At 41.5% G+C, this 25,077-nt stretch overlaps 2 protein-coding genes across 5 annotated transcripts in view; one reads left to right on the top strand and one right to left on the bottom strand.

Moving 5' to 3' along the window:
* The window catches only part of LOC132404670 (sodium-dependent phosphate transport protein 2B-like), a 140,246-nt gene extending 125,801 nt beyond the window's left edge, over positions 1-14,445 (bottom strand). For both annotated transcript variants that reach the window (XM_059988997.1, XM_059988999.1), the window contains exons 1-2: positions 14,301-14,445; positions 3,680-3,772 (exon numbers count right to left, since the gene is read on the bottom strand). In XM_059988997.1, the coding sequence (XP_059844980.1) occupies positions 3,680-3,727 (48 nt within the window). In that variant the 5' untranslated portion in view covers positions 3,728-3,772; positions 14,301-14,445. The remainder of the gene's footprint in view (positions 1-3,679; positions 3,773-14,300) is intronic.
* Positions 14,446-14,452: 7 nt separating this feature from the next.
* anapc4 (anaphase promoting complex subunit 4) overlaps positions 14,453-25,077 on the top strand; it is an 89,510-nt gene continuing 78,885 nt past the window's right edge. For 2 of the 3 annotated variants that reach the window (XM_059988983.1, XM_059988982.1), the window contains exons 1-2: positions 14,453-14,589; positions 22,936-23,053. In XM_059988983.1, the coding sequence (XP_059844966.1) occupies positions 22,946-23,053 (108 nt within the window). In that variant the 5' untranslated portion in view covers positions 14,453-14,589; positions 22,936-22,945. Of the gene's footprint in view, positions 14,590-22,935; positions 23,054-25,077 lie in introns of those variants that run through there. The other variant, XM_059988984.1, reaches the window with a different exon arrangement.

The following is a 25,077-nucleotide window of genomic DNA, read 5'->3' as shown; positions in this document are numbered from 1 at the left end:
TGCCACCCACCATATTTAGTTTTTATGGTCCTTTTTCTTTTAGATTTTTCCCATTTGTCTGCAAATGTGGCATTGCATGAGTGATAACCTTTCAAAATATATCATGGGAATGTCACTGGTGTAATTTACTGGAGATGAAAATATCCCAAGCAAAATTCAGGAAGTTGTTTAATCTGTTAATAGCAGGAGCAAACTGGAACTGGGTAGACCTGTGAGTAACCAGCTGGAAACTTTACAAGAAATGATGCAAGTGCTATAATGACCATTTTGCAGAGCTGTGTTTCATGCTATATTTATTTTGTTGAAATATTATTTCAATTCATTGAGGCTCAGTTTACTGGACTGTAATCTGTGAAAAACTATGTCAAAGTTTATTCGCTGAACATTCAATGGCAAGAACATCCCTTTCCCAGAAAAAAAAACACATTACTGGAGGACACAACAACAATGAACTTACCAGTTGTTATTGCATGACCTTGTTGGCAACTGAACTCCAATGAAAGATATAACTCATTGAAAGTCCATTTCATGAAGTACAAAAATTAAGGCTTATCTGCCTTAAGCAGAAAATTATAGGGTCATAGATATCCAACCTAGTCCTATCTTCCAATGAATTGTCCATAAAACTGTAAGTCACAGCTCTTCAGATACCCATCCAAGTACTTCTTAAAATGTAATGAGAATTTCTGCCTCCATCAGTCTTTCAGACAATGAGTTCCAGAGACACACCACCCTCTGGATGAAAATAATATTCACCTCCCCTTTACTTCTTCTTGTTAACATTTTGTATTATTGACTGATTGTTTTGATGTCTTTGCAACAGGAAATGCATCCTTCCCATGCATTTTACATATCATAGTTTAAACATCACAATTAACTTTGTTATCCATTTTGTTCCAAAAATAAAATCCCGGTATACCCAAGTAGTTGAGCCTGAAGCTGAATACTTCAATCCTAGATGAAGTTTGGATGGATACTGGATGGTTGACTTGCTCAGTGGTGCAAAATGCCCAAGCATGTCTTGAATGGCTGAAATCTGATCTGCACATTTTCCTGGTCAAACCTTGGGAATTTGAGTAGGTTAAATTCCAACAGATCTTTGAGATATAATTAAGTTTTTAGTGATATTTTTTCCATTAACCTTAGAACATTTAATAAAACAAGTACAGATCGGCCTTCACTAATCTGGCACCATTGGGACCTGCGGAGTGCCGAATTAGTGAAAATGCCGAATTACAGGAGGTTCACATTAAGCAATAGCTAACTGCCTCATCATACCTTTAAAATATCATGTAAATCAGTACAAGTTAGATAATAATGAAACAGAAATATTAAATGAGTAGCAAGTGAAATTTTAATAAAGTAGTATACTGTACAGGCACAGATAAAATAAAGGGTACAGGTAAATGTACAGGAATTAACTTATACAGAACAGTTGAGCACTTCTGCTTCTAAAATGAGATGTTTAATATACCTTCAGGCAAAGTTACATGTTTGCAAGTGTGGGGTTGTCAGGATCATCAACATCTTCATCTTGAAAAATGAGTGAAGCATCAGGAGCTGGTGCTGAAACTGGCAAAACAGTTTCTTCAAAAACTATTGATGATGGTGGCAGCACATCTGGGTGAGCAGAAGCAGAAGTCGGAGGAAGGAGGTCTTCTATACACCACATTTCACGCGACTGCCAGGCAGCCGGGGATTCGGCACTGGTCTCTTCCCTCTTCACTCACAGATACTGAGGGAATCCTTGTTAGTTTCTTTTCCTCCACTTAGTAATATGCTTAAATTCAGCAGGTCACCACATCTGATCTGAGGTCATAGGCAGAAGAGAACGGAGTGCCGGCCGGGTGACGCTGGAGGGCAGTACGCCACTGACAGCAGGCAGGAGAGAAAATGGACCAACCCAGCACGCGCCAGCTCCCCTGCTGCTGGCGGGTGAGACGGGCGGGTGCCAGGCGGCCATGCCTCATGCAAATGATATTAATAAATGCAGGAAAACAAGCAGGAATCGCCTGTCTGTGCTTACAAGAGTGCGACAACACGTGAACAGATCTAGCACAACGAAAACAATGCACAGCAGATTAGTACGGTGGCCCAGGAAATTTGAAATTAAAGTTGCACGGAAAATTTGAAATCAGTGCTGAAATCGAAGGAACTGGATTATAGGTAGTTGGATTAGTGAAGGTTGACTGTAACATCATCCTGGTGTAGATATGTACAAAATCTACTCAAGAAATCTTGATTACACAAAAGTCATAAAATTTCTCCTTGGATAACTTCTGTCGTTTATGAACCTATTCTTTTACCTTATGTGATTTAACATGCCATTAGTTGCCAAATACATCAGTATGTTTAAATACTCTTATCAAGATCATAAATAAATATCATAGGTAATAAAAGGAGTCAGCATGAGGCCCTGGGGATTCCTGTACACTACCAGGTCTTGATTTGATCACTTTCTGCTGATGAAATTGCAACACTCTCCCAATCTTTTCTGCTATCAATCCAATTAACATATTATTAGTTTGTAGAGCTTTGTGAAAAGACATCTGAAAACGAAAATAGTTGATACTCACTATTACTTCAGCCATTGTTGCTATAAAATAATTAAATAAGACTGATTATCATTGTTCTCTGGATTGCAGCTTACCATAGTACTCTCTGAACCATTTAGTCCCCATTCCTGAATGAAAATAGTCCTGAATTTGAGTAGCTACACTGATGACTGCTTTGGGTAGGCATCTGATTATAATTAGCAAATTGAGGTCTTATAAACAACACAATTGGCTGCCAAATAAGAGTGGGGTTGATTTTATAATCTCTCCCTGTCATCTGCACTGAATTCACTAACCCTTGTTCATCCAACAAGTCCATCCTGTGAAGCACAACATTCTTTGATCATTTGGAATTCAGAAATGTTATTCCTTTCCAAAAATCAACGTACAGCATTTCATGAGAGTTTTGATTGCTTTAACAACATGGATAGGAAATACTGAAATTTTACGTTGTGAACTCTGAACTACTGTCATTTATCATTTTGAAGGCTTTATCTCTTCTCCCAATCAGATAACCAAAATGCAACACAATACTGCCTTCTTTGATGAAGGGTCTTCAGCCTGAAATGTCAACTGGTCAACATTCCACTGACATTCCCTAACTAGCTGAGTTCTTAAAGTATTTCTCTTTACATTTTAGATTCTAGCATCTGCAACTTTGTTTGATTTCTACAACTACTCCTCAGTTCGAATAACAGGCTAAAATGATCAATCAGCATCTTAGTAATCTATTAAGAGGCCATGCAATAACACTCCAAATGTCTGGATTTTCACCATTTATGTACTTGGCCTTCACGGCCAAATATAAACAGATTCATCACCATAGCACCAGAGCAGGGGTCACCAAAAGATGACAGCAAGGATTACAATAACTTGGAAAGGGGAAAAGAACAGTTACTTGCTAACCATATGGGGAACTACATAACTGTATAATATTGATCAGTAAGATATGCAGAAATGAATAGACGGGGCAAGTAGCAGAAACTTATGTTCAGTAATGTACATTTCCTTTTACTAATCACATTCAAAGGAAAGTTCTTACAGTTCAGTTTACCTGTGGATGCAAATTAATATACGGCAACAAATAGTGAAAATATTTCCACCCCCAGTCACCAAACACTTACCCATAGTATCCAACTCCACACTTCTTTCTTCACATTCTCCCATTCCATCAATATGACAAGAACTTCAATAAGGAAGTACAGATAGGAACTGAACTATAACAGAAAATCAAGCAAATTAGGCATAAAAAGGAAATAATATAACTATTATTTGCAAAGAATATAACTATAGATCAATACCTTTCTTTTGAAGTATTTAAAAACATTATCTACAAGTATGTGACGAGAGTTAACGAAATGTACACTCAATTGCCACTTTCTTAGGTACATGATACATCTGCTTGTTAATGCAAATATCTAGACTCAATCGTGTTGCAGCAACTCAATGCATAAAAGCATTCAGACATGATCAAGAAGTTCAGTTGTTGTTTAGACCAAACATCAGAATGAGGAAGAAATGTAATCAAAGTGACTTTGACCATGGAATAATTGATGCTGCCAGACAGGGTGATTTGACTACCTCTGAAACTGCTGATCTCCTGGGATTTTCACACACAACAGTATAGAGAATGATGCAAGAAAAAAAAGCAAAAAAAAAAAAAATCCAGTGATCAGAAATTTTTTGGGTGAAAATGCATTGTTAATGACAGAGGTCAGAATGGCCAAACTGGTTGAAGCCGACAGGAAGGTCAACAGCAGTGTGCGGAAGAGTACTTCTGAAACCCTGAAATGGATGGGCTACATGTCAATATTTTGCTCAGCTTGATTCACCCCCTATCCTTTCAGTGGAAATTGTAAACACGATTCTGTATTTGTTTCTCTCTCAAGCTTGTCATGCTTCTGCTTAAATATATCTGTATGTGACTACTGTGCTATGGAGGTCTGTGTTCTTAGAAAACCACCTTATCATGATTTTCTGTAATGTGAATGCTTACTTCCTATTGAATTCCAGGATACGTGGAGATGCCTTCCTCTGGGACTTTTTTTCTTTCAACGGTAATTCTGACCACCTGATTCATGGCAAGACACCACTTGAGAGATTTGCTTTGGAAACTGTCATGGCAATCTTTTAAGTGACCAGTGATTGGATAAAGAGACGCAGTGATTGCAAATGTTTTCCACCTTCCATCAGTAAAAGGTGAGCAAGTTGAAACATCACCATGAAATGCATCACAAGTTTTCATGCATTTATTTTTCCGCAACAGAATTATGTCAAATCAAGCATAATTTTTAAATTGAGTATTGGCAACTGAAATACATGTATAAAAATAGTACAATCTTGAGGCATTTGGCCTTCTTAATAATATCACATGCGGCTCTGAGGAACCAAGGAGCTTTTTATATGAGCTATGAGTTGAAAGAAGTGAGCTGTAAACTGTCACTGACAAAACATATATTTAAAATGAGTAGCAAGATACTTGTCCAGTATCTTTTCTAAGGACTTTGGATATGTTAATGCTGAAATCATTACAAAAGTGCAACTGTTTATTAGCTTTAGGAAATGTGAACAACTCAGAACTCAAACTATCCAACCAGCTTTGTATGACAATGGACAAAACAACAAACATGATGATTATCCCATCAATTGGTGGACCAATCAATCTGAAGAGTGAACGAGCTTTGCACAGGTCCGGGAGAAGTGTACAGATGCAGTAATTTGTCATCACACAAGGACGCTGAGAAAGCTTCAAAATAAAAGAGAGACACTATCTAGCAGAGCAGTCATCGGGGAGCGGTCATTGGAGTAAAGTAAGTCAGAGTAGTAGGGCTTTGGCTCATCAGGGCTTCAGCGAGGACGGGCCGAGTAATGCACCATCAATAACTCACTCTGAGACATAAAAGCAAGGTATCGGATTTTATTGACTGGAAGAAGGAACAAGCAGTGAGTGACCACTATACTACATCCTGGAGACAGAGAGGCCGGGCTCAGACCTCCATCACCTTTATACAGGGGTCTGTGGGAGGAGCCACAGACCCAGTCATCAGGGGACACGTCCAGTCAGGTATATGTAGTTCACCACACCTAGGTGAGGTAGGTTACTGTTTTTGCCCCTCTAACAAGAATAGTGGGTATGACTGCAAGGCCAGTTTTCTGTTCTGGGTGTCAGATGTGGGATGTCCAGGAAAATTCCAGCCTCCCAGACGGCCACATCTGTGTCAGGTGCATCAAGCTGCAGCTCCTTAGAGACTGAGTTAGGGATCTGGAGCTGCAGCTTGATGACATTTGGTTTGTTAGGGAGAGTGAGGAGGTGAAAGACAGGAACTACAGGACAGTAATGACCTCAGGGCCACAGGAGACAGATAAGTGGTTAACTGTCAGGAGAGGTAAGGGAAGGTGTCAGATAGTGGAAAGCATCCCTGTGGCTGCCCCCTTAACAGTAAATGCTGTTTTGGGTGCTGTTGGGGGGTAGGGGGGAAACGACCTACCTGAGGGAAGCAACAGCAGCCATCCCTCTGGCACTGAGTCTGACCCTATAGCTCAGAAGGGTAGGGAACGGAAGAGGATGGCAGCAGTGATAGGAGACTTGATAATTAGGAGGACAGATAGGCGATTTTGTGGACACGAAAAATAAACATGGATGGTAGTTTTCCTCCCACGTGCCAAGGCTTGTGATGTTTCCAAGCGTGTCCACAATATCCTGAAATGGGAGGGTGAGCAGCCAGAAGTTGTGGTACATATTGACACCAATTACATAGTTAGAAAAAGGGTGGAGGTCCTGAAAGCAGAATACAGGGAGTTAGGAAGGAAGCTGAGAAGCAGGACCTCAAAGATAGTAATCTCAGGATTACTGCCTGTGCCACGCGACAGTGAGTATAGGAATAGAATGAGGTGGAGGATAAATGCATGGCTGAAGGATTGGAGCAGGGGGCAGGGATTCAGATTTTTGGATCATTGGGACCTCTCCTAAGGCTGGTGTGACCTGTACAAAAAAGGCAGGTTGCACTTGAATCTGAGGGGGATCAATATCCTGGTGGGGATGTTTGCTAATGCTATTGGGGAGGGTTTAAACTAGATTTGCAGGGGGTGAGAACTGAAGCGAAGATGCAGAGGATGGGGAGCATAAGTAGATACAGCTTGTATGGAGTTTGTGAGGAAGGACAGGCAGTTATTAGTGCAAAGATGAACTCAGCCTGATGGTTTAAGATGTGTCTATTTTAATACAAGGAGTATCATAAACAAGGCGGATGAACTTCAAGCATGGATCAATATGTGAAACTGTGACATTGTGACCATTACATTGACTTGGATATCTCAGGAGCAGGAGTAGCTGATGAGTATGCCAGGCTTTAGATGTTTAAAAAAGTACAGAGAGGGAGGCAAAAGAGGTGGGGGTGTGGCGTTGTTAATTAGGGATAGTGTCGTGGCTGCAGAAAAGGAGGAAGTCATGCAGAGATTGTCTACTGAGTCAGTGCGGGTGGATGTCATAAATAGAAAAGGGACAATAACTCTACTGGGTGTTTTTATAGACACCCTCAATAGTTACAGGGATATTGAGGAGCAGATAGGGGGCAGATTCTGGTACGGAGCAATAATAATAGGGTTGTTGTGATGGGAGATTTTAACTTCCCTAATATTGATTGCACCTCCTTAGCACAAGGGGTTTAGATGGGGTGGAGTTTGTTAGGTACATTCAGGAAGGTTTCCTGACATAATATGTTGATAATCCAACTAGCGGAGAGGTTGTATTTGATTTGGTATTGGGAAATGAACCTAGTCAGGTGTCAGATCTCACAGTGTGAGAGCATTTTGGAGGTAGTGATCACAATTCTAGCTCCTTCACCATAGCATTGGAGAGGGATAGGAGCAGAAAATTTGGAAAAACATTTAAATGGGGCAGAGGGAAATATGCTGCAATTAGGCAGGAGTTTGGGAGCAGATATTCTCAGGGAAATGCACGGCAGAAATGTGGCAAATGTTCAGCAAACATTTCCATGGATTTCTGCATAGGTATGTTCCATTGAAGCGGGGAAAGGATGGTAGGGTTAAAGAACCATGGTGTAGAAAGGATGTAGAAAATCTAGTTAAGAAAAAAAGCCAATGAACACAAGAAATTAGGTACTGTTATAGCTCTAGAAAATTATAAGATTGCTAGGAAGGAACTTAGGAAGAGCCAGAAGGGTCCATGAGAAGGCCTTGGTGAGCAGGACTAAGGAAAACCCTGAGGCATTCTACAAGTATGTGAAGAGCAAGAGGATGAGCCAAGTGAGAATAGAACCGATGAAGTGCGATAGTGGAAGCAGGAATCGGAGAAGGTGGCGGAGGTACTTAATGAATACTTTGCTTCAGTATTCATCAAAAAAAGACTTTGGCAATTGTGGGGTTGACTTACAGTGGACTGAAATGCTTCAGCATATAGACATTAAGAAAGATAATGTGCTGGAACTTTTGAAAAGCGTTAAGTTAGATAAGTCACCAGGACTGGAAGAGGTATACCCCAGGCTACTGTGGGAAGCAAAGGAGGAGATTGCTGTGCTTCTTGCAATAACCTTTGCATCATCAATAGGGATGGGAGAAGTACCGGAGGATTGGAGGGTTGCAAATGTTGTTCCCTTGTTCAAGAAAGGGAGTAACAATAACTCAGGAAATAATCAGACATAATCTGATTAGGGATAGTCATCATGGCTTTGTCAAGGGTAGGTCATGCCTTACAAGCCTGATGGAATTCTTTGAGGATGTAATAAAACACATTGATGAAGGTACAGCAGTGGATGTCATGTATGTGGATTTCAGTAAGGCAGTTGATAAGGTTCCCTAAGGAGGCATGGGATCCAAGGAGCCCTTGCTTTGTGGATCCAGAATTGGCTTGCCCACAGAAGGCAAAGGGTGGTTGTGAATGGTTCATATTCTGCATGGAGGTTGGTGACCAGTGGTGTGCCTCAGGGATCTGTTCTGGGACCACTCCTCTTAGTGAATTTTATAAATGTACTGGATGAAGAAATAGAAGGATGCATTAGTAAGTTTGCTGATGACACAAAGGTTGAGGGTGTTGTGAACAGTCTGGAGGGTTGTCAGAGGTTCAGCAGGACATCAATAGGATACAGAACTGGGCTGAGAAGTGGCAGTTAAATTTTGTAACTTTGAAGGTACAACTAAGTTTGCTGATAGTTCATTAAAGTTGCCAACAATTGACATAGCAGTAATGATCTTCTCAGCCAAATCAACAGGGACATACAATAATACAAGCAGCATTCTGGTGGAAAGCAGTGCCTGAAGGAGGTATAAGGGGGGCCAGGGCTCCCTCTGGAGTTGGAACCAGGCATCAAGGAGGAGTTTGCCATTGACATATCTGTAAGAACAAGAAAAATCTCAAGCAATTTCAGAAGCCTGAAGCCCGCAATGCCGGCAAATGCTGATGCCCACTCTGCCCACGTTTATGAGCCAAAGACAAAACATATGAAGTTTTCTTCCTCTCTGAATATGGACTTTGGGCGACTTCCTTAATTTGGTATCAATCAGTTGCATCGACTGGGAATGATCTTGAGGCAAGAAAGCTGAAAGCAGCTGTGATCCTGGACTTCATGGCAAAGCTGCTAACACACGTGAAAGCACAGGATCTTGAGTAGGACAAAGAATGCAGCCACAGTACTGTCATTTTAAATAGGATGGTTTCAGGGAAACCTGATGCTAGCAAATAGAGACTCAATTTTTTTGAGAAGTGAATTTGAAAATCTCATTTGAAATTTGAAAGTGCATTTTGTATACAGCATGTTGTACAGTTGATGTAAGAGAAGCAAGCTTTGCTTATACCACTGCCTAAGAAGAACAGGGTAATCTGCCTCAATGACTATCATTCAATAGTACTTACATCCATTGTGATGAAGTGTTTTGAGAGGTTGGTGATGAAACATATTAACTCCAGCCTGAGAAGCGATTTAGACCTGCCCCAATTTGCCTACTGGTGCAATTCACTGGTTCTTCACGAAACCCTGGGACATCCACACAGCAAAGCTGTATACATCAGGATTCTCCCTGTTGACGACAGTTTGGCATACAATACTACCATCCCCTCAAAACTAATCAATAAGCTTGAAGACTTTGGCCTTACCACTGTCCTGTACAATTGGATCCTCTATCTCCTCACTTATAGACCCCAGCCAATTATATCATCCTCCACAATCTTCATCAGCACAGGTGCACCACAAAGCAGTATGCTTAGCCCCCTGCTCTATTTGCTTTACACTTATGACTGTGTAGCTAAGCAGGGCTTCAATGTCATATTCAAGTTTGCGCACAAGAACATTGTTGTAGGCCGAATCAAAGGTGGTGACAAATATCAAGAGGGAGATAGAAATTCTGGTTGAATGGTGCCACAACAACCTCTTGTTCAATGTCAGCAAAACGAAGGAGCTGATTTTTAACTTCAGGACAGAACTAGAGATCCATGAACCAATCCTCATCGGAGGATCAGAGCTAGAGAGGGTCAGCAACTTAGGCATTATCATTTCCCACGACCTGTCTTGGGCACAATACATAAGTGCAACTATGAAGAAAGCACGGCAGCATCTCTACTTCCGTAGGAGTTTGTGAAGGTTTAGCACGACATCTAAGACATTGACAAACTTCTATAGATGTGTGGTGGAAAGTAGATTAACCGGCTGCATCACAGCCTGGAATGGAAACACCAATGCCCTTGAATGGAAAATCCTGCAAAAAATTGTGGATTCTGCCCAGTCCATCACAAGTCCTCCTCACCATTGAGCACAACTACACAGAGCATTGGTGAGGAAAGCAGCATCTATCAGGGGCTCCCACCACCCAGGTTATGCTCTCTTCTTACTGCCGCCATCAGGAAAAACATACAGGAGCCTCAGGACTCACACCACCGGGTTCAGGAATAGTTACTACCTTTCGGCCATCAGGCTCTTGGACCAAATGGGATAATTTCACTTGTCCTACCACTGAAATGTTCCCACAACTTATGAACATACTTTCAAGGACTCATTATCTCAGGTTCTCAATATTTATTATTATTATATATTTTAGAATTTTCACAGTTTGTTGTCTTTTGCAGACTGGCTGACACCTAGTTGATGTGGTCTTTCATTGATTCTATTATGGTTATTATCCTATCATGATTTTGAGTACAAATCTCAGGTTTGTATATGGGCGAATCTCAGGTTTGTATATGGTCACACTTCTAGGAAGAAGGAAAATCCCACCAATAAATGAGAATTTGGACAGGTACCAAAGATACAGTCCAGAACCGTGTGGCCAAGCTTAGCTCAATGCCACCTTCAAATTTGCTGATGACACCACTATTGTTGGACGAATCACAGGTGGCAATGAGTCATCCTACTGGAGCAAGATAGGATACTTCGTTGAACACTGCTGCAACAACCTCTCGCTCAATGTCAGCAATACTAAAGAGCTGATTGTTGACTTCAGTAAGGGGAAGGAGGGCAATCATGCCTGAGACTACATTGGGAAATTACCAGTGGAGGGAGTCAGCAGCTTTAAATTACTGGCTGTTAACATATCAGATGACCTGCCCTGGGTTCAACACATAGATACAATAATAATTCTTTACTCCATGAGGAGACTAAGGAGGTTTGACTTATCACCAAACTTCCACAGGTGTACTGTTAAAGGTATCCTGTTTGCGTCATGATCTAGTATGGCAATTCAAATGCCCAGAAATACTCCTTTGCATTGCCATACGAGGCAAACTGCACATAGTAGTGGACTCTGCCGGATACAACACAGGCACATCCCTCCCCACCATTGGCAGAAGATGCTGCCTCAAGAAGGTAATATCCATCATCAAAGATCCCCACCATAGGTTACCGGCGTAGCATTTTGTGATTTCACCTATATCCTGCTACCTTGTATTTCTCCGTCCCCTCACATTCTTACTCTGGCTTCCCATCTTTTTTCTCCAGTCCTGATGAAGCGTCTCAGCCCAAAACATCAACTCTTTTCCATAGATGCTGCATGGCCTGTTGAATTCCTCCAGCATTTTGTGTATCTTCCACCCACTGGCACCAACCTCAACTCCCTCATCCCGTATCTCCAATTTCTACTTCCCAACCAAGATCCATAAGCCTGTTTGTCCAGGTAAACCCATTGCTTCTGCTTGCTCCTGCCCCACTGAACTTGTATCTGCATACCTAAAATCCCCTCCCCCCAGTTCAGTCCCTTCCCACCTATGTCCATGATATTTCACATGCTCTTGACCTTTTTACTGATTTCAAGTTCCCTGACCCTGATCATCTTCTTTTCACTATAATGTCCAGTCCCTATCCACCTCCATCCCCCACCAGGAAGGCCTCAAATCTCTCCATTCCTTACTGGACACCAAACCTGAAAAGTTGCCCTCCACCCACCATCACTCTCTTCTGTCTGGCTGAACTGATCCTCACTATCAATAATTTCTGCTTTGGCTCCTCTCACTTTCTACAAACAAAAGGTGTAGCCATGGGCACTCGCATGGATCCCAGCTATGCCTGCTTTTTTGTCGGCTACATGGAAGTCAATGTTCCAAGCCCTCACTGGTATTACTTCCCTACTTTTCCTATGCTACATCAATGACTGCATTGATGCTGCTTCCTGCACCCAGGTGAAGCTTATGGACTTCTTCAACTTTGCCTCCAACTTCCACCCTGCCCTCAAATTTACCTAGTCCATTTCCGACACCTCCCTCCCCTTTCTTAATCTCTCTGCTTCTTTCTGCAGACAGTTACTGACAGCTTGTAGGAGCCCGCTGGCTCTCACAGCTACCTGGACTATACCTCTTCCCAAACTGTTACTTGTAAAAATGTCACCTGCTTCTCTCAATTCCTCCATCCCTCTGCTGCATCTGCTCTCAGGATGAGGCTTTTCATTCCAGAACTGAGGAGATGTCTTCCTTTTTCAAAGAAAGGGGTTTCCCTTTCTCCACCATCAACACTATCCTCAACCACATCTGTTCCATTTCATGCACGTCTGCCCTCACCCCATCCTCCTGCCACTCCACCAGGGATAAGATTCCTCTTGTCCTCACCTACCACCACACCAGCCTCCGTGCCCAGCACATAATTCTCCATAATGTCCGCAATCCTCCACGGGATCCCACCACCATGCACATCTTTTCCTCCACCCACCACTACCACTTCCTGCTTTCCACAGGGATTGCTCCCAATGTGATTCCCTTGTCCATTCATCCTTTCCTACTGATCTCCCTCCTGGCACTAATCCTTGCAAGTGAAACAAGTGCTACAGCTTTCCGGACCCTTCCTCCGTTACTACCATTAAGAGCTTAAAACAGTCCTCCTAGGTGAGGCTGCTGGGGTCATCTGTTGTACCCCAGAGTGGCCTCCAGTACGTCGGTGAGACACGACATAGACTAAGAGACCACTTTGCAGAATACCTACGCTCCATCCACCTGAGAAAGCAGGATCTCCCAGTGGCCACCCATTTTAATTCATTTCCCATTCCCATTCCGATATGCCAATCCATGGACTCCTTTACTATCACGATGAGGCCACATTCAGATTGGAGGAACTGAACATTGATTTCTCGAATTTCCAGTAACACCCCTCCCTTCACCATTCCCATTTTCTCTCTCACTTTATCTCCTTACCTGCCCATCATTTTCCTATTGTGCTACTCCCCCTTCCCTTTCTTCAATGGCCTTCTGTCCTCTAATCAGATTCCACTTTCTCCAACCCTTTATCTCTTTCACCATTCGACTTCCCAGCTCTTTACTTCACTCCTCCCCGGTTTCACCTATCACTTGCTACCTTGTATTTCTTCCTTCTCTCCTGCCTCCCCACTCCCCCCCCCCCCCCACAACCTTCTTACTCTGGATTCTCAGCTTTTTTCTCCAGTCTTGATGAAGGGTCTCAGCCCGAAACATTGTTTACTCTTTTCCACAGATGCTGCCTGGTCTGCTGAGTTCCTCCAGCATTTTGCGTGTGGTACCATAGGTCATGCAATCTTTGGCAGCAAACACTGGACACAAGGTCCAGAAGCCTGAAGTCCCATGCCACCAATTTCAGTTACAGCTACTTCCCTTCAATCATGTTGAACCAACCAGCAAAACCCTGATCACCACTAGCTGGTCATTTTGCATTAAAATGGACTTCATTTTTGTTCTAATTGTGGTTTTGTTGAAAATGTGTATAATTTATGTTCAGCTTATATTTTTCTTGCATATGAAGCTTATATGATGTCACATGCCTGTGATTTCATTACAACTGTGCATGACAATAACAGAGACTTTGACTTTGAAACTTGCATTACCATGCTTTGCTCTGGTTCAAGTAATTTTCTACGATGTATGATTATTGTTTTCTAACCTCATTTTCATCAGTAGTGAGCTACATATTATTTTTATGAACAGCACTGCTTAGAAATCTGAACTGTTGCCATAACCTCACAATCAAGTCTTGTGGTTTACTGTTATAAACCAGAAGATTGTGTAATGGTTTTGTATTCCAACATACAGGGGGTAGATTATTAATCTTTTCCCAAGTCAATAAGCATTCTTTCGTTAGTATGAATTTTAAATGTGAAATGATCCCTAAAATTTTCCATTCAGGGGCGTAAACAGGGCCGAACTATAGAGAATAAATCTGGGTTAAAGCGGATGAAGCAAATACGAGTTCCGCAGTTGTTTCATTTCAGAAAAAAATCTTGTTCATTTGTCAAAACAGAGCTGCAGGAAGGAAGTGAGGAGGGAGGAAAGATTAATGTGCAGGTCACCTTGGGCACAAACTCCAGAAAAATCGACGGGAAGGTTCTTCGAAGGTGAAACGGTAGCCATGTTTCTCCCTCCACAAATGCTGCTCGACCCACTGGAAATCGGCAGCAACACACCTGCAGTTCCGCGAAGGGCGCCGTTTGTTCGTCGGGAGTGCGCAGGTGCGATTTCCGCCCAGTCTCAAACTCTCGCGATGCCAGCGTGCTCTGTGCGCATGCGTGTGCACGCAAGCCTCCGAGTTTGAAGCGCCTGTTGGTGAGCGCTGTCCTGGAGGGAAACCGGAGCTGGAAGGTAACGGGGGGTGGGGACAACAGCGGCAGACTCCTGCAGGCTCCACGCAGTTCCACGGTAGCTACCTGCGGGTAGAGGTCGTGACTCGACCTCAACCATTGTGACCCTGGTCCATCGCCGGGTCGCAGCTTATTTAATCTGATCCAGCACTGGAAACCCATGGGGTCCACGCAGGAGAGAAACTATGACTATCCATGGAATTAGAAATCGATTGACTGTTACTGATCCTGTTAGAAATCCATATTCGTGTTATAGGTAATATCACCGAAGAATCCTATCATTGCTACAAATTCTATCATTGGTCTGCACTGGGAAATTCAGCTAACACCTCAATGCTGATTTCGTGAAAATATATTGCAACTCATCCTTGACCTGTTTATTAATCTCAAATTTAATTGCTCTGTTGTGTGACCACACAAATTTGGAGTAGGAATAGGCCATTTGCCCCACAAAACTGTTCTGCAATATAATAAAATAATGGTCAATGTGACTGTAACTCTACATTCCCTTTGTAATCTTCTGCTCCCACTTCTTTAATCTGTTTCTGTCTTTAAAATATTCAAGCAGCACACACAAAACGGCCAGAAACGTGGACTGTACTTTTTTCCATAGATGTTGCCTGGCCTGCTGAGTTCTGCCAGCATTTTGTGTGTGTGTGTGTTGCTTGGATTTCCAGCATCTGCAGATTTTCTCTTGTTTTTAAAAATATTCAAGACTGATTTCACCTTCCTTTGAGGAAGGACTGAAATTAAGGCCCACTGAGAGGAAAAAGACATTGCCTTAAATGGGCAACTGCTTATTTTTAAATAGCTACTTGTAACTGAGATTGTCCAGCAACAGGAAACAGTCATTCTGTATCCAACCTGTCAAGATCCTTCAGGATTCTGTTTGTTGCAATCATTCCAAAATTTATAATCTCTAGTATATTCAATTTTAGCAGGTGATAAAACCCAACATTAAAAGCCAAAGAGAGGGCATATACTAGAGAAAAAATTAGTGGGATTGGGAAACTTTTAAAAGCCAACAGAAGGCAATAAAAATGTAATTAAGCATTAAGGAGGTAAAGATGGAATATGAAAGTAAGCTAGCCAATAATATTAAAGAGAATACCAAAAGTATTTTCAGAAACATAAAGTGGCAAGAGTGGATATCACACTGCTGGAAAACAGTGCAGGAGAGGTAGTAATGAGGGAACAATGAAATAGATGAACTGAATAAGTATTTTGTGTCCGTCTTCACTGTGAAAATTCCAGCAGTCGGGTAATGAAGCATGTGAAGTTACCATAATCAGAGATAGGGAAAGGTGTGAAGGTAGGTAAGTCAGCATTGTTTCCTTGAGAAAATCTTGCCTGACAAATCTGCTTGAAGAAATAACAAGCAGGATAGATAAAGGAGAATCAGTTGATGTTGTGTACTTGGAATTTTAGAAGGTCTTTGACAAGATACCACATGGCTGATCAGCAGAAAGAAGTAGAAGAAATGAAAGGGGAAAAAAATAACAAAACAGGTACAAAGTGAATTGGGAGTCCTTGTGCAGGAATTCATAAAGGTGAATTTGCAGGTTGAGTCTGGTGAGGAAGGCAAATACAATGTTAGCATTCATTTCAAGAGGACTAGAATATAAAAGCAAGAATGTAATGTTGAGTAAAGCAATGGTGAGGCTTCACTTGGACTGTTGTGAGCAGTTTGGGGCCCATTATCTTAGAAAGGATGTGCTGAAACTGGAGGGAGTTCAAAGGAGGTTCATGAATGGAATGGCTTGTCATATGAAGAGCATTTGATGGCTTTGGGCCTGTATTTGCTGGAATTCAGAAAAATGAGGGGTGACCTCAGTGAAACCTATTGAGTGGTGAATGACCTTGATAGGGCAGATATAGAGAGAATGTTTCCTATGGTGGGAGAGTCCAAGATGAAGACACAGCCTCAAAATAGAGGGGCATCCTTTTAGAATGGAAATGAGGAGGAATTTCTTTAGTCAGAGAGTGGTGAATCTGTGAAATTCTTTGCCTCGGATGGCCTTGGAGGCCAAGTCTGCATGTATATTTAAGGCAGAGGTTGATAGATTTTTTTAATTAGTTTTTTTTTATACATTTTCTACATAACTACAGATAAAAAAAACCCAGATCAAAATGAAGGACATTGATACAGTGCAAAAATAAGCATACAATAACAATCTGATACAAAGAAAGATAATTGAAAAAGCACCCAAATTGAAGACAAGTAAAATTAGTGTCCTCCCCAAGCCCCACAACACAAAACAAAAAAAGGAAACTCCAGACCACCCACAAGACAATATAGAGAATATAAATCAGGACAATCAAACCCCCAAACTGTGAATACACTTAGCAACAGAAGATATTAATGCCTACTACCAAAAGAAAAAGGAGCTGAAAGCAAAGGACCGAAAAAAAAACCTTAGTTAGGAGGAAGGTTATGAAAGTACTCAATAAAAGGTCCCCAGACCTAATGGAACTTTAAGTCCGAATTAAGAATTGAATAATGAATTTTTTCAAGGTCCAAGCAGGCCATAATATCATTAAGCCATTGAGCATGTGTGGGCGGGGCAACATCTCTCCATCTAAGAAGGATTAAACGTCTAGCCAGGAGAGAGGCAAATGATAATATTCGACACTTAGCCAAACTCAGATGTAAATCTGTCTCACCCCAGAAACCGAACAGAGCAATTAAAGGGTTTGGTTCTAGGTGGTGATTCAGAATATACGATAATGTTATAAAGACATCTTTCCAAAATTTCTCCAAGTTGGGACAAAACCAGTACATATGAATGAGAGAGGCCTCACCCCTTTTGCATTTATCACAAAGCGGACTGATGTTAGGGTAAAATCGAGATAATTTGGATTTAGACATATGGGCTCTATGAACAATCTTAAACTGTAAGGGGCAGTGGCGAGTACAAAGAGAGGGTGTATTAACCGATTTGAGAATCGAGAGGTTGATAGATTCTTAATTGGTCAGGGCATGAAGGGATACGGGGAGACAGCAGGAGCTTGGGGCTGAGGGGAAAAAAGAATCAGCCTTGATGAAATGACAGAGTAGACTTGATGGGCCAAATGGCCTAATTCTGCTACTATGTCTTATGGTCTTGATATGTCACCCATTTCAGGGGTTTGCTCTTGTAAATTCTGAACTTCTTTGAATGTGTAGAGGGGCACTCGATTGGTAAGGTTTGACCACGGATGTTGTGTCCTAGTTCTGCATTCAGTTGATACACAAGCCTGGGCAGTATGATATGGAGAGCAAACTTGCCTGTGCAGCAGGTTCCCCCTCTCCAACCCGGCTTATGAATCCAAGAGAACAGCAAAAACCAGTACAATTTGGCACCACCAGTATCACAGGAGTTGACAGTCAGCATTGAATTCAATGTAGAAATCTACATGAAGGGTTTAGTCTTGAAGACCCCAGCTGTGGACTTTTCCTCATGAGTCACTCCTGAAGCCTTCCCCATGAGTGAGTACAGCAGAAGTCTTGAGATCAGCATTTTCTTTCTAGCTGAGCTGCCAACCACAGCTGACAAGCTCCATCTGCCTGAAGTGATTAGTTTTAAGGCACCAGTAACCCACCTTTTTCCTTTATACTGTCAGTAGAAATAGTTCCACCGGTGTTAGTAGTTAAGTTATAAGTAGAGGCTAGGAGCTGGATTTGGTTGTCAGAGACTATTTGAGAGGCACACTATTGGGAACATTTAATAGATAGTGGGAACTTATCTCCACTATACTCCCCTCCCAGCTATAGTAACCTTAAGGAACCATTGAATGTGTAAAGTAGTTCCATAAATGTGGATAGTCATGCTGTACATGATATTCCAAATATGTTTGTACCAGTGTCTTTTATAACTGAAGTATCTCTCTATGATTACGTTCACACAATAAGCAATGGCATTCTGATTACTTTCATTCTTAGCATACAGACCTTGAATATCTTTGCATATCAGAGGTCTGTAATCTTCAGCATTTTAATAATATGCTTTTTATTTCTCTTCCAAATATGGACAATCTGTTTTTCCACACTTTATATTCCAACAATAGAATTGCCAAATAAGTTGCCCACTCATTTTATCCACATCTCCCTGTTGCCGTTGGCAGTAGCCAATTCTTTTCGGCAGGATACTCTCTGGAATCCATCCTGAACCTTTTCTCCTATCTATAGAAGACAATCAAGACTTCCTTCTTTGATGAAGCATTTATTCATCTATCCTAAACTCTACTAACTGTGACTCAGCAAGTAATATTCACCTTGAATCAGAAATGTGGAGGTTCAAATCCTACCCTAGAAAGGATTGTGAAAATACAGGCTGACATTCTAGAGCAGGACTGAGGAATTACTCCACTTCTTGTGCTGCTACCTCAGATAAGAAATGTTAAATAGAGTTCCAGCATGTTCTTTCATAGATAAAAGATCCTATGCGCTATTGATGAAAAGCAGGAGAGTTTCTTCCCGCTGGTAATCGTTCATTAGAAAGCAGATTACCCAGTTTATTGCACTGCTGGTCTTTTTGGGAGAACTAGGTTACCTGACTTGTACCAGAGACCACATTCTGACTGTTTCCAGACATGATGTCAGATTTTGTTTGCTAGTGCTTCTATGAAGTGTCTTCGGGCACCTTACTTGAAAGGCTTCCCATAAGTACAGTTTGCTGGTGGTATTAAAATGAATTATTTCCCATTTCATTATGTCACATTCTACTCGTCTAGTGTCTGGCTGTTTCACCAAATTGTTGGCATATTATTGAAGTGTCTTGCTAATCCCTTTGCTGTAAGATATGAGTTTTGTGACATTTGCACTCTAGATGTGATATACCCAAGTCTAGCTCATTAAAGTGTTTCAGAGAGGTCCCAAGGACAGTTTGAAAAAGAAAATATTCACCACTGGCCCTCTTTATATTGTAACCATGCAGCTACTGTTCCTTGGTCCCCATATACTCAGATTGCAGTGCTGTGTATGGTGTCTTCAATTATATTCCACCTCAGTTATCACTCTTTGAAATATCACCACTGATTGTTGAATAGACTTGCAGAACTGTTGTTTCTTATCTGTAACAGCTACTGAGACATTCACCTGTTAACTATTGTGGGAAGAACAGTTTAACCATTATTTTGACTAATGTGGTATAATATGAAGCACTTTGAATCATTATACTTGCCTTTGTCCTAATTGTCAAGATCTTTGCATTCCATGTATCCTGTAGTAGAGATCCCCTCTTTCATAGATAGGTGTTGTAGTATTGCTGGGTGCCTGTGCTTTGAGGAGTTTGATCAGAATGGCATTGTCACCTGGGAGCTATGCCCAACAATAAGAATTGATTGTTTTATTCAGTTCCTTCATGGCAGGTTTGGTATCTTAGCTGTCCCATGAAAGATGCATGCTGCATTTTATCTACTCCTCCTTGCTATTGATATTTTCCATGGAGCACAATTTAAAGTAGTCTTTCACCTATTAGTATAATTATTATGATCGATGAGAACCTTCCTTGCCTTCTTTTCAATGGGATATCTGGCATTCTTTGTGTCAGAAGGCAACTAGTTGCTCTGATGGAGTTGTAACCATTAGTCAATGGTACACTGTTTAGTTGTCTGTTGTACGATGAATAGCCCTTGAGGTATTCAATGTCTTTTCGTTTAAGCCTCTCATGTAATTGAGAAAGGCACGCTGATTAATTTTAGTTAGAATTCATGACACTGATGTGGTCAATATTTTTTGTTATTTGTTTCTCACATGTTGAGAACATGTTGCCATAAATGGAATCTCGAAATAAGAGGATTTGTTTATGCTGCTGAAGAGAATTTGGCTACCTAACAAATCTTATCTGCGTGATTTATTCCTTTCAAGATGGTAAGCTATGATAGTGTTAGCCTCCTTCAGCATCTCCAGTGTTGTCAGTGGGATGCATTCTGCATGTTTTTCTCTCTATTGGTACTATATGCCTTCAATTCGTCTGCAGGTGGTAGATTGTTGCCTGACTTTGATTTGGTACTTTGAGTTGTGTTGCAATGAACAGATGTACACAAACATTTTTAATCTCCTTTAGATAATCTTAATTGTAGCACTTACTATAAACTGGAGACTAATACAGTAGTTTCCAGTTAATTGGACCATCGATCAATTAGGATAGCTGCTTATTGGGTACAACTCTTAAAGACCAAAAATCAAACAAAACAATTGCTAGGATTCCCTTCAATTATTTGGTACACTTAATTCCACTTAATTGGGCCAGGAAACTGTTACCAAAGTTTCTAAGTAGCATTAGTCGTACTCAAAAATCAGATTAACAATTCATCCAGGGTACGAATATCCACTCCAGTCAACATGCACACATTAGTTACCAGTAACCCCATGGAGGTGCACCACCGCTCTACCCTAGTAGCATCCATACTAGCACAGATTTAAGCACACAACCCACTGGTTCAACACTCAGGGCAATCATGTAGCATCCCACCAAATCAATCCCGGACGAGCCCCAACAATTGACTCCAGGGGAAAATAACTTCTGGCCCCACCAAACTGAGAAATCTTGTTTGTGTGTATGCTGCATGATGTGTTGCCTGGTTACAAATCGGCACTGTAAGATATCAGACAGTAAACCATATGCAATTAAATGATTGAACTTTATAAATCTTAATCTGGATAGAGGGTTAGTAAAGAAAATAAAAAGTAAAAGGGCCTATTTTAAGGAAAAAGTCTATTGCGCATCATTGGAGCTCACTATTCGTTCATTTGTTCCAAGTGTAGCCGGCCCTTGGACCCCTGCTCGTCAGTCCACTCCATCCGGTGGTCTTCCGACTCTCTCCATTCGCGTCCTCTCTTTCCATCGCTCCCTAATGAAAGACTGAAAATCTCTCTTCCGGACTCACCAGAAAGAACATTTCTCCCATTGGATAACACACATTTCAAAGTCCTGTTATCTCTAGTCATAACCCAACCCTTGCTGCTACAGAGAAACCATTACCTTAGCAGTGAGAGCTTACAGTGTGTTACACATATTTTTGGCACTTATAATTTTGACCAGTGTCTAATCCAGGGGTGGGCAAACTTTTTGACTTGAGGGCCACAAAGGGTTCTAAAATTTGACAGGGGGGCCGGACCAGGAGCAGATGGATGGAGTGTTTTGGTAATGCATCTCATAAGAGAAAATAAAATATCATGGGATATGTAGAAAACATGTGCTTTAATTTCAATTGAAAATGAACAAATGCATTACAACAAAATATCTGTCTTTGAAGTCCCATGGTATTTAGCTATTTATTGAAATGACTTTTAAAACACTGAAAATTAAATGAATAAAATACAGCTTTTTTTAATAGTAACAGTTATTATCTTAAAGCACTGAAAATTCTGTTATCCTTCAAGATATTATCATCATCACTCTCCTCCTGACTGACTTTATTTCAAAAACGGTAGGAGATGCAGGCCTACTTGTCCTGCTCCTTCTTATTCAATTGTCCCCTGTGCCAAAACTCAACAACGACCCGCACAATGACAGAACAGTGAGAGCGCGCCAGTATGCGGAGCGCATTTTTTATTTTGAGACCGTACGTGCACCTGCGCACTACTCATGTCCATCACTTAACAGAAATGACATGTAACATGTAAGGCTTATTGAAAAAAATATTTTCAAATGCATTTTTTACATAACACAACAAAGAAACTTATTTTTAATTTCAGTGGGAACAGTGTTGTTGGTCTCCCTTTTTAGCCAGCGCATCAATGTCTGGATTTAGTTTTGTTGTGGCGATTCTCAGGATGGATCTGAGGTGTTGGTCAGTTAACTTGGATCTGTGGCTGGCTTTGTTGATGTTCATGACGCTGAACGCCTGTTCACACAAATAGGTCGAGCCGAACAAAGAGTAAAGTGCAAATGTGGAGTAATACGCTGCACCTCAACAAAGGTCAATGTGTAGCGGTGTGCTACATGCAGCGCTAAAATTATGACACGGAGTCGGTAACTGCAGTCGAAGAAAAAAACTTTATTCGAAATCCCCAGCCTCACTTTTAAGCCTACCTCAACCAGCCCCCCTGCGCAGAGGCTCCAAAGCTCTGTGCTCGCAAATCCCCGCAGGCTATCTCCCTTAGCTGGAACGCTGGCTAATTGTGAGCCGGTTCGGATGTGCCAGGAAATGGGTCGCCACAAATGTATATAGAGTGCGTCATCTATTGGGAAAACGCCAGAATTGCGGGGAAAAAACGTTAACAAGGTTTATTAATATAATTTCATCAAGTTCTGCGGGCCGGATTAAAAAGCTTAACGGGCCGCATATGGCCCGCGGGCCGTAGTTTGCCCATGCCTGGTCTAATCTCTTGAATGTTGACTTGCTTTTTTGTTATTGACAGGAACGTCATTATGCCGGCATTCCGACAAGTTGGAGAAAAGCAGCTTCCCAATGAAATTCTTTACATGGTGTGGTCCCCTAAACGGGACCTCATTGCACTTGCTAACAAAACTGGAGAGGTATCTGATCTGTTGTGGTATTATTTTACCAAAAAAAATTTCATAACTGTGGTATGAGCTTAACTATTGTCAATTTAAATTAACCGAAGTCAAAACTTAAAATCATAAAAGAGGTAATCATTATTGTTGATGTTCACCATTTGTAATTTTGTGAAGCAACAATTGTAACTTATAATTGCCAATGCCACTCTCAGGTAAGTAGCATGATCTGTTGTACTGCCTATTTTATGCACTCAGTGGCACTGTACTGAAATGAAAATCTTTTGATTGATGCTAAGTAAACACATACTCTTTTCAAGGAACTTAACAAATTAGAAGCCCAAAATCAATGACTGATTTTCCAATTTGTCAGTAGTATTTGATGATCTTGTTAAAGATGCCAACATGTGAAGACTAACACATACTGTAGATATGAAGACCAATGTATGAGAAACCACATATTTACTTCAATAAGATTTTTATTGATATTGGTTTATCATTGTCTTATGCAGTGAAAAGCTTTTACTTGCAAACCATTTCGACAGATCATGCTATATTTAAGTACATGGAGGTAGAAAAAGAAACAAAATCGATGCAGACTGTTGTGTTGTAATGGCAGAGAAAGTGCATTGGGGCAAGTAGGAAAAAAAGTGCAAAGGCCATGACAAAGTTCAGAGCTGAAGAGGTCAAATTTTAGCTTGTGAGAGGTCCCTTCAAGAATCTGATATCAAAAGGATAGAAGCTGTTCTTGTCTCTAGTGATACATGCTCTGGCTTTTATCGGCAGGCAGCAACCAGCATGAGAGGTCATTCGTGGTGATGCTGCACAATGTTCAAAAAAAGCTCAGGTGCTTTTGGCTTTTATCTCAGTGGAGCGCAATCAGCAGGAATGGTCGTTCATTTCTGACGCGGTGCAAGGTGTAAAAAGAGCTCAGGTGCTATCATTTTTTTCCCTCAGCGAGCAGAAGTCTGCATGGGGCCACTTAAAAGAAGGAAGATGTAAACATAGCTGCCATTGTTGGATTGGGGCATTGTTAGAGTGGTCCGGCTTTGGCTCAACAAACTTAGGCGAGACAGGCAGAGGCTCTAAGTAAGTAAGATTTTAGTGAGTATTTTTTCTGTTAGTGCATAGCTAGTGCACTGTAATGGATCTGGAGGTAGTGGTATGTTTCTTGTCTAAGATGTGGGAAATTTGAGAGACCTCCACTCTCCCTGATAACTGCATCTGCATGAAGTGCATTGAACTGCAGCTCCTTAAATACTGCAATGATCTTCAGCTCATCAGAAGAACGAGGAGGTGATGGATAGGAGTTACCGGTCGTAGGAGGCTGGTCCCTGGGTGACCGTCAGGAGAGGGAAGGTAAATAGGCAACCAGTGCAGAGTACCCCATAGCCATTCTCCTCAATAACAAGTATATCACTTTGGATACAGTTGGGGGTGATGACCTAGCAGGGAGAAGCTGCAGCAACCAGATCTGTGGCACCGAGTCTGGCTGTGCGGCTCAGAAGCGAAAGGGGGGGGAAAGAAGAGGAATACAGTAGTGATAGGGGAGTCCATAATTAGAGGAGCAGAAAGCAGATTCTCTGAGTGTGAAAGAGATATGCTGATGGTATGTTGTCTCCCAAGTGCAAAGGTCAGGGATATCCCGGAATGGATGCACAGCATTCTAAAGGGAGAGTGTTTGGTTCTAATGACATAGCTGCAAAAATGAAGGAGAGAGAGAGAGAGAATCAAATTAGAGGAGGGTTAGCATAAAGCTGAAAAGCAGGACCTTCAGTGTAGTAACCTCTGGATTGCTGCCTGTACCATATGCCATTGAGGGTAAGAGTAGGATGATTTGGCAGATGAATGCTTGGCTGAAGAATTGGTGCAGGAGGCAAGCTTCTATGATTGACTCCATTGCTTCCCTCCAGTTGAGGAGTCGAGCAAGATTGAAGACAACAAGGACAAGAATGGAAGACAGGTAGATGTTTGCCAATGTCTACCTGCGAGTGACTGGTCTTCCTTCCCTTCTAGCTAGCTGCTGTTGGAAGAAAGTGCAGGAG

This window comes from Hypanus sabinus, chromosome 14 (genome assembly GCF_030144855.1).
Source record: "Hypanus sabinus isolate sHypSab1 chromosome 14, sHypSab1.hap1, whole genome shotgun sequence".
In the NCBI taxonomy this organism is placed as follows: Eukaryota; Metazoa; Chordata; class Chondrichthyes; order Myliobatiformes; family Dasyatidae; genus Hypanus; species Hypanus sabinus.
This window is presented reverse-complemented; position numbering and strand designations above follow the sequence as displayed.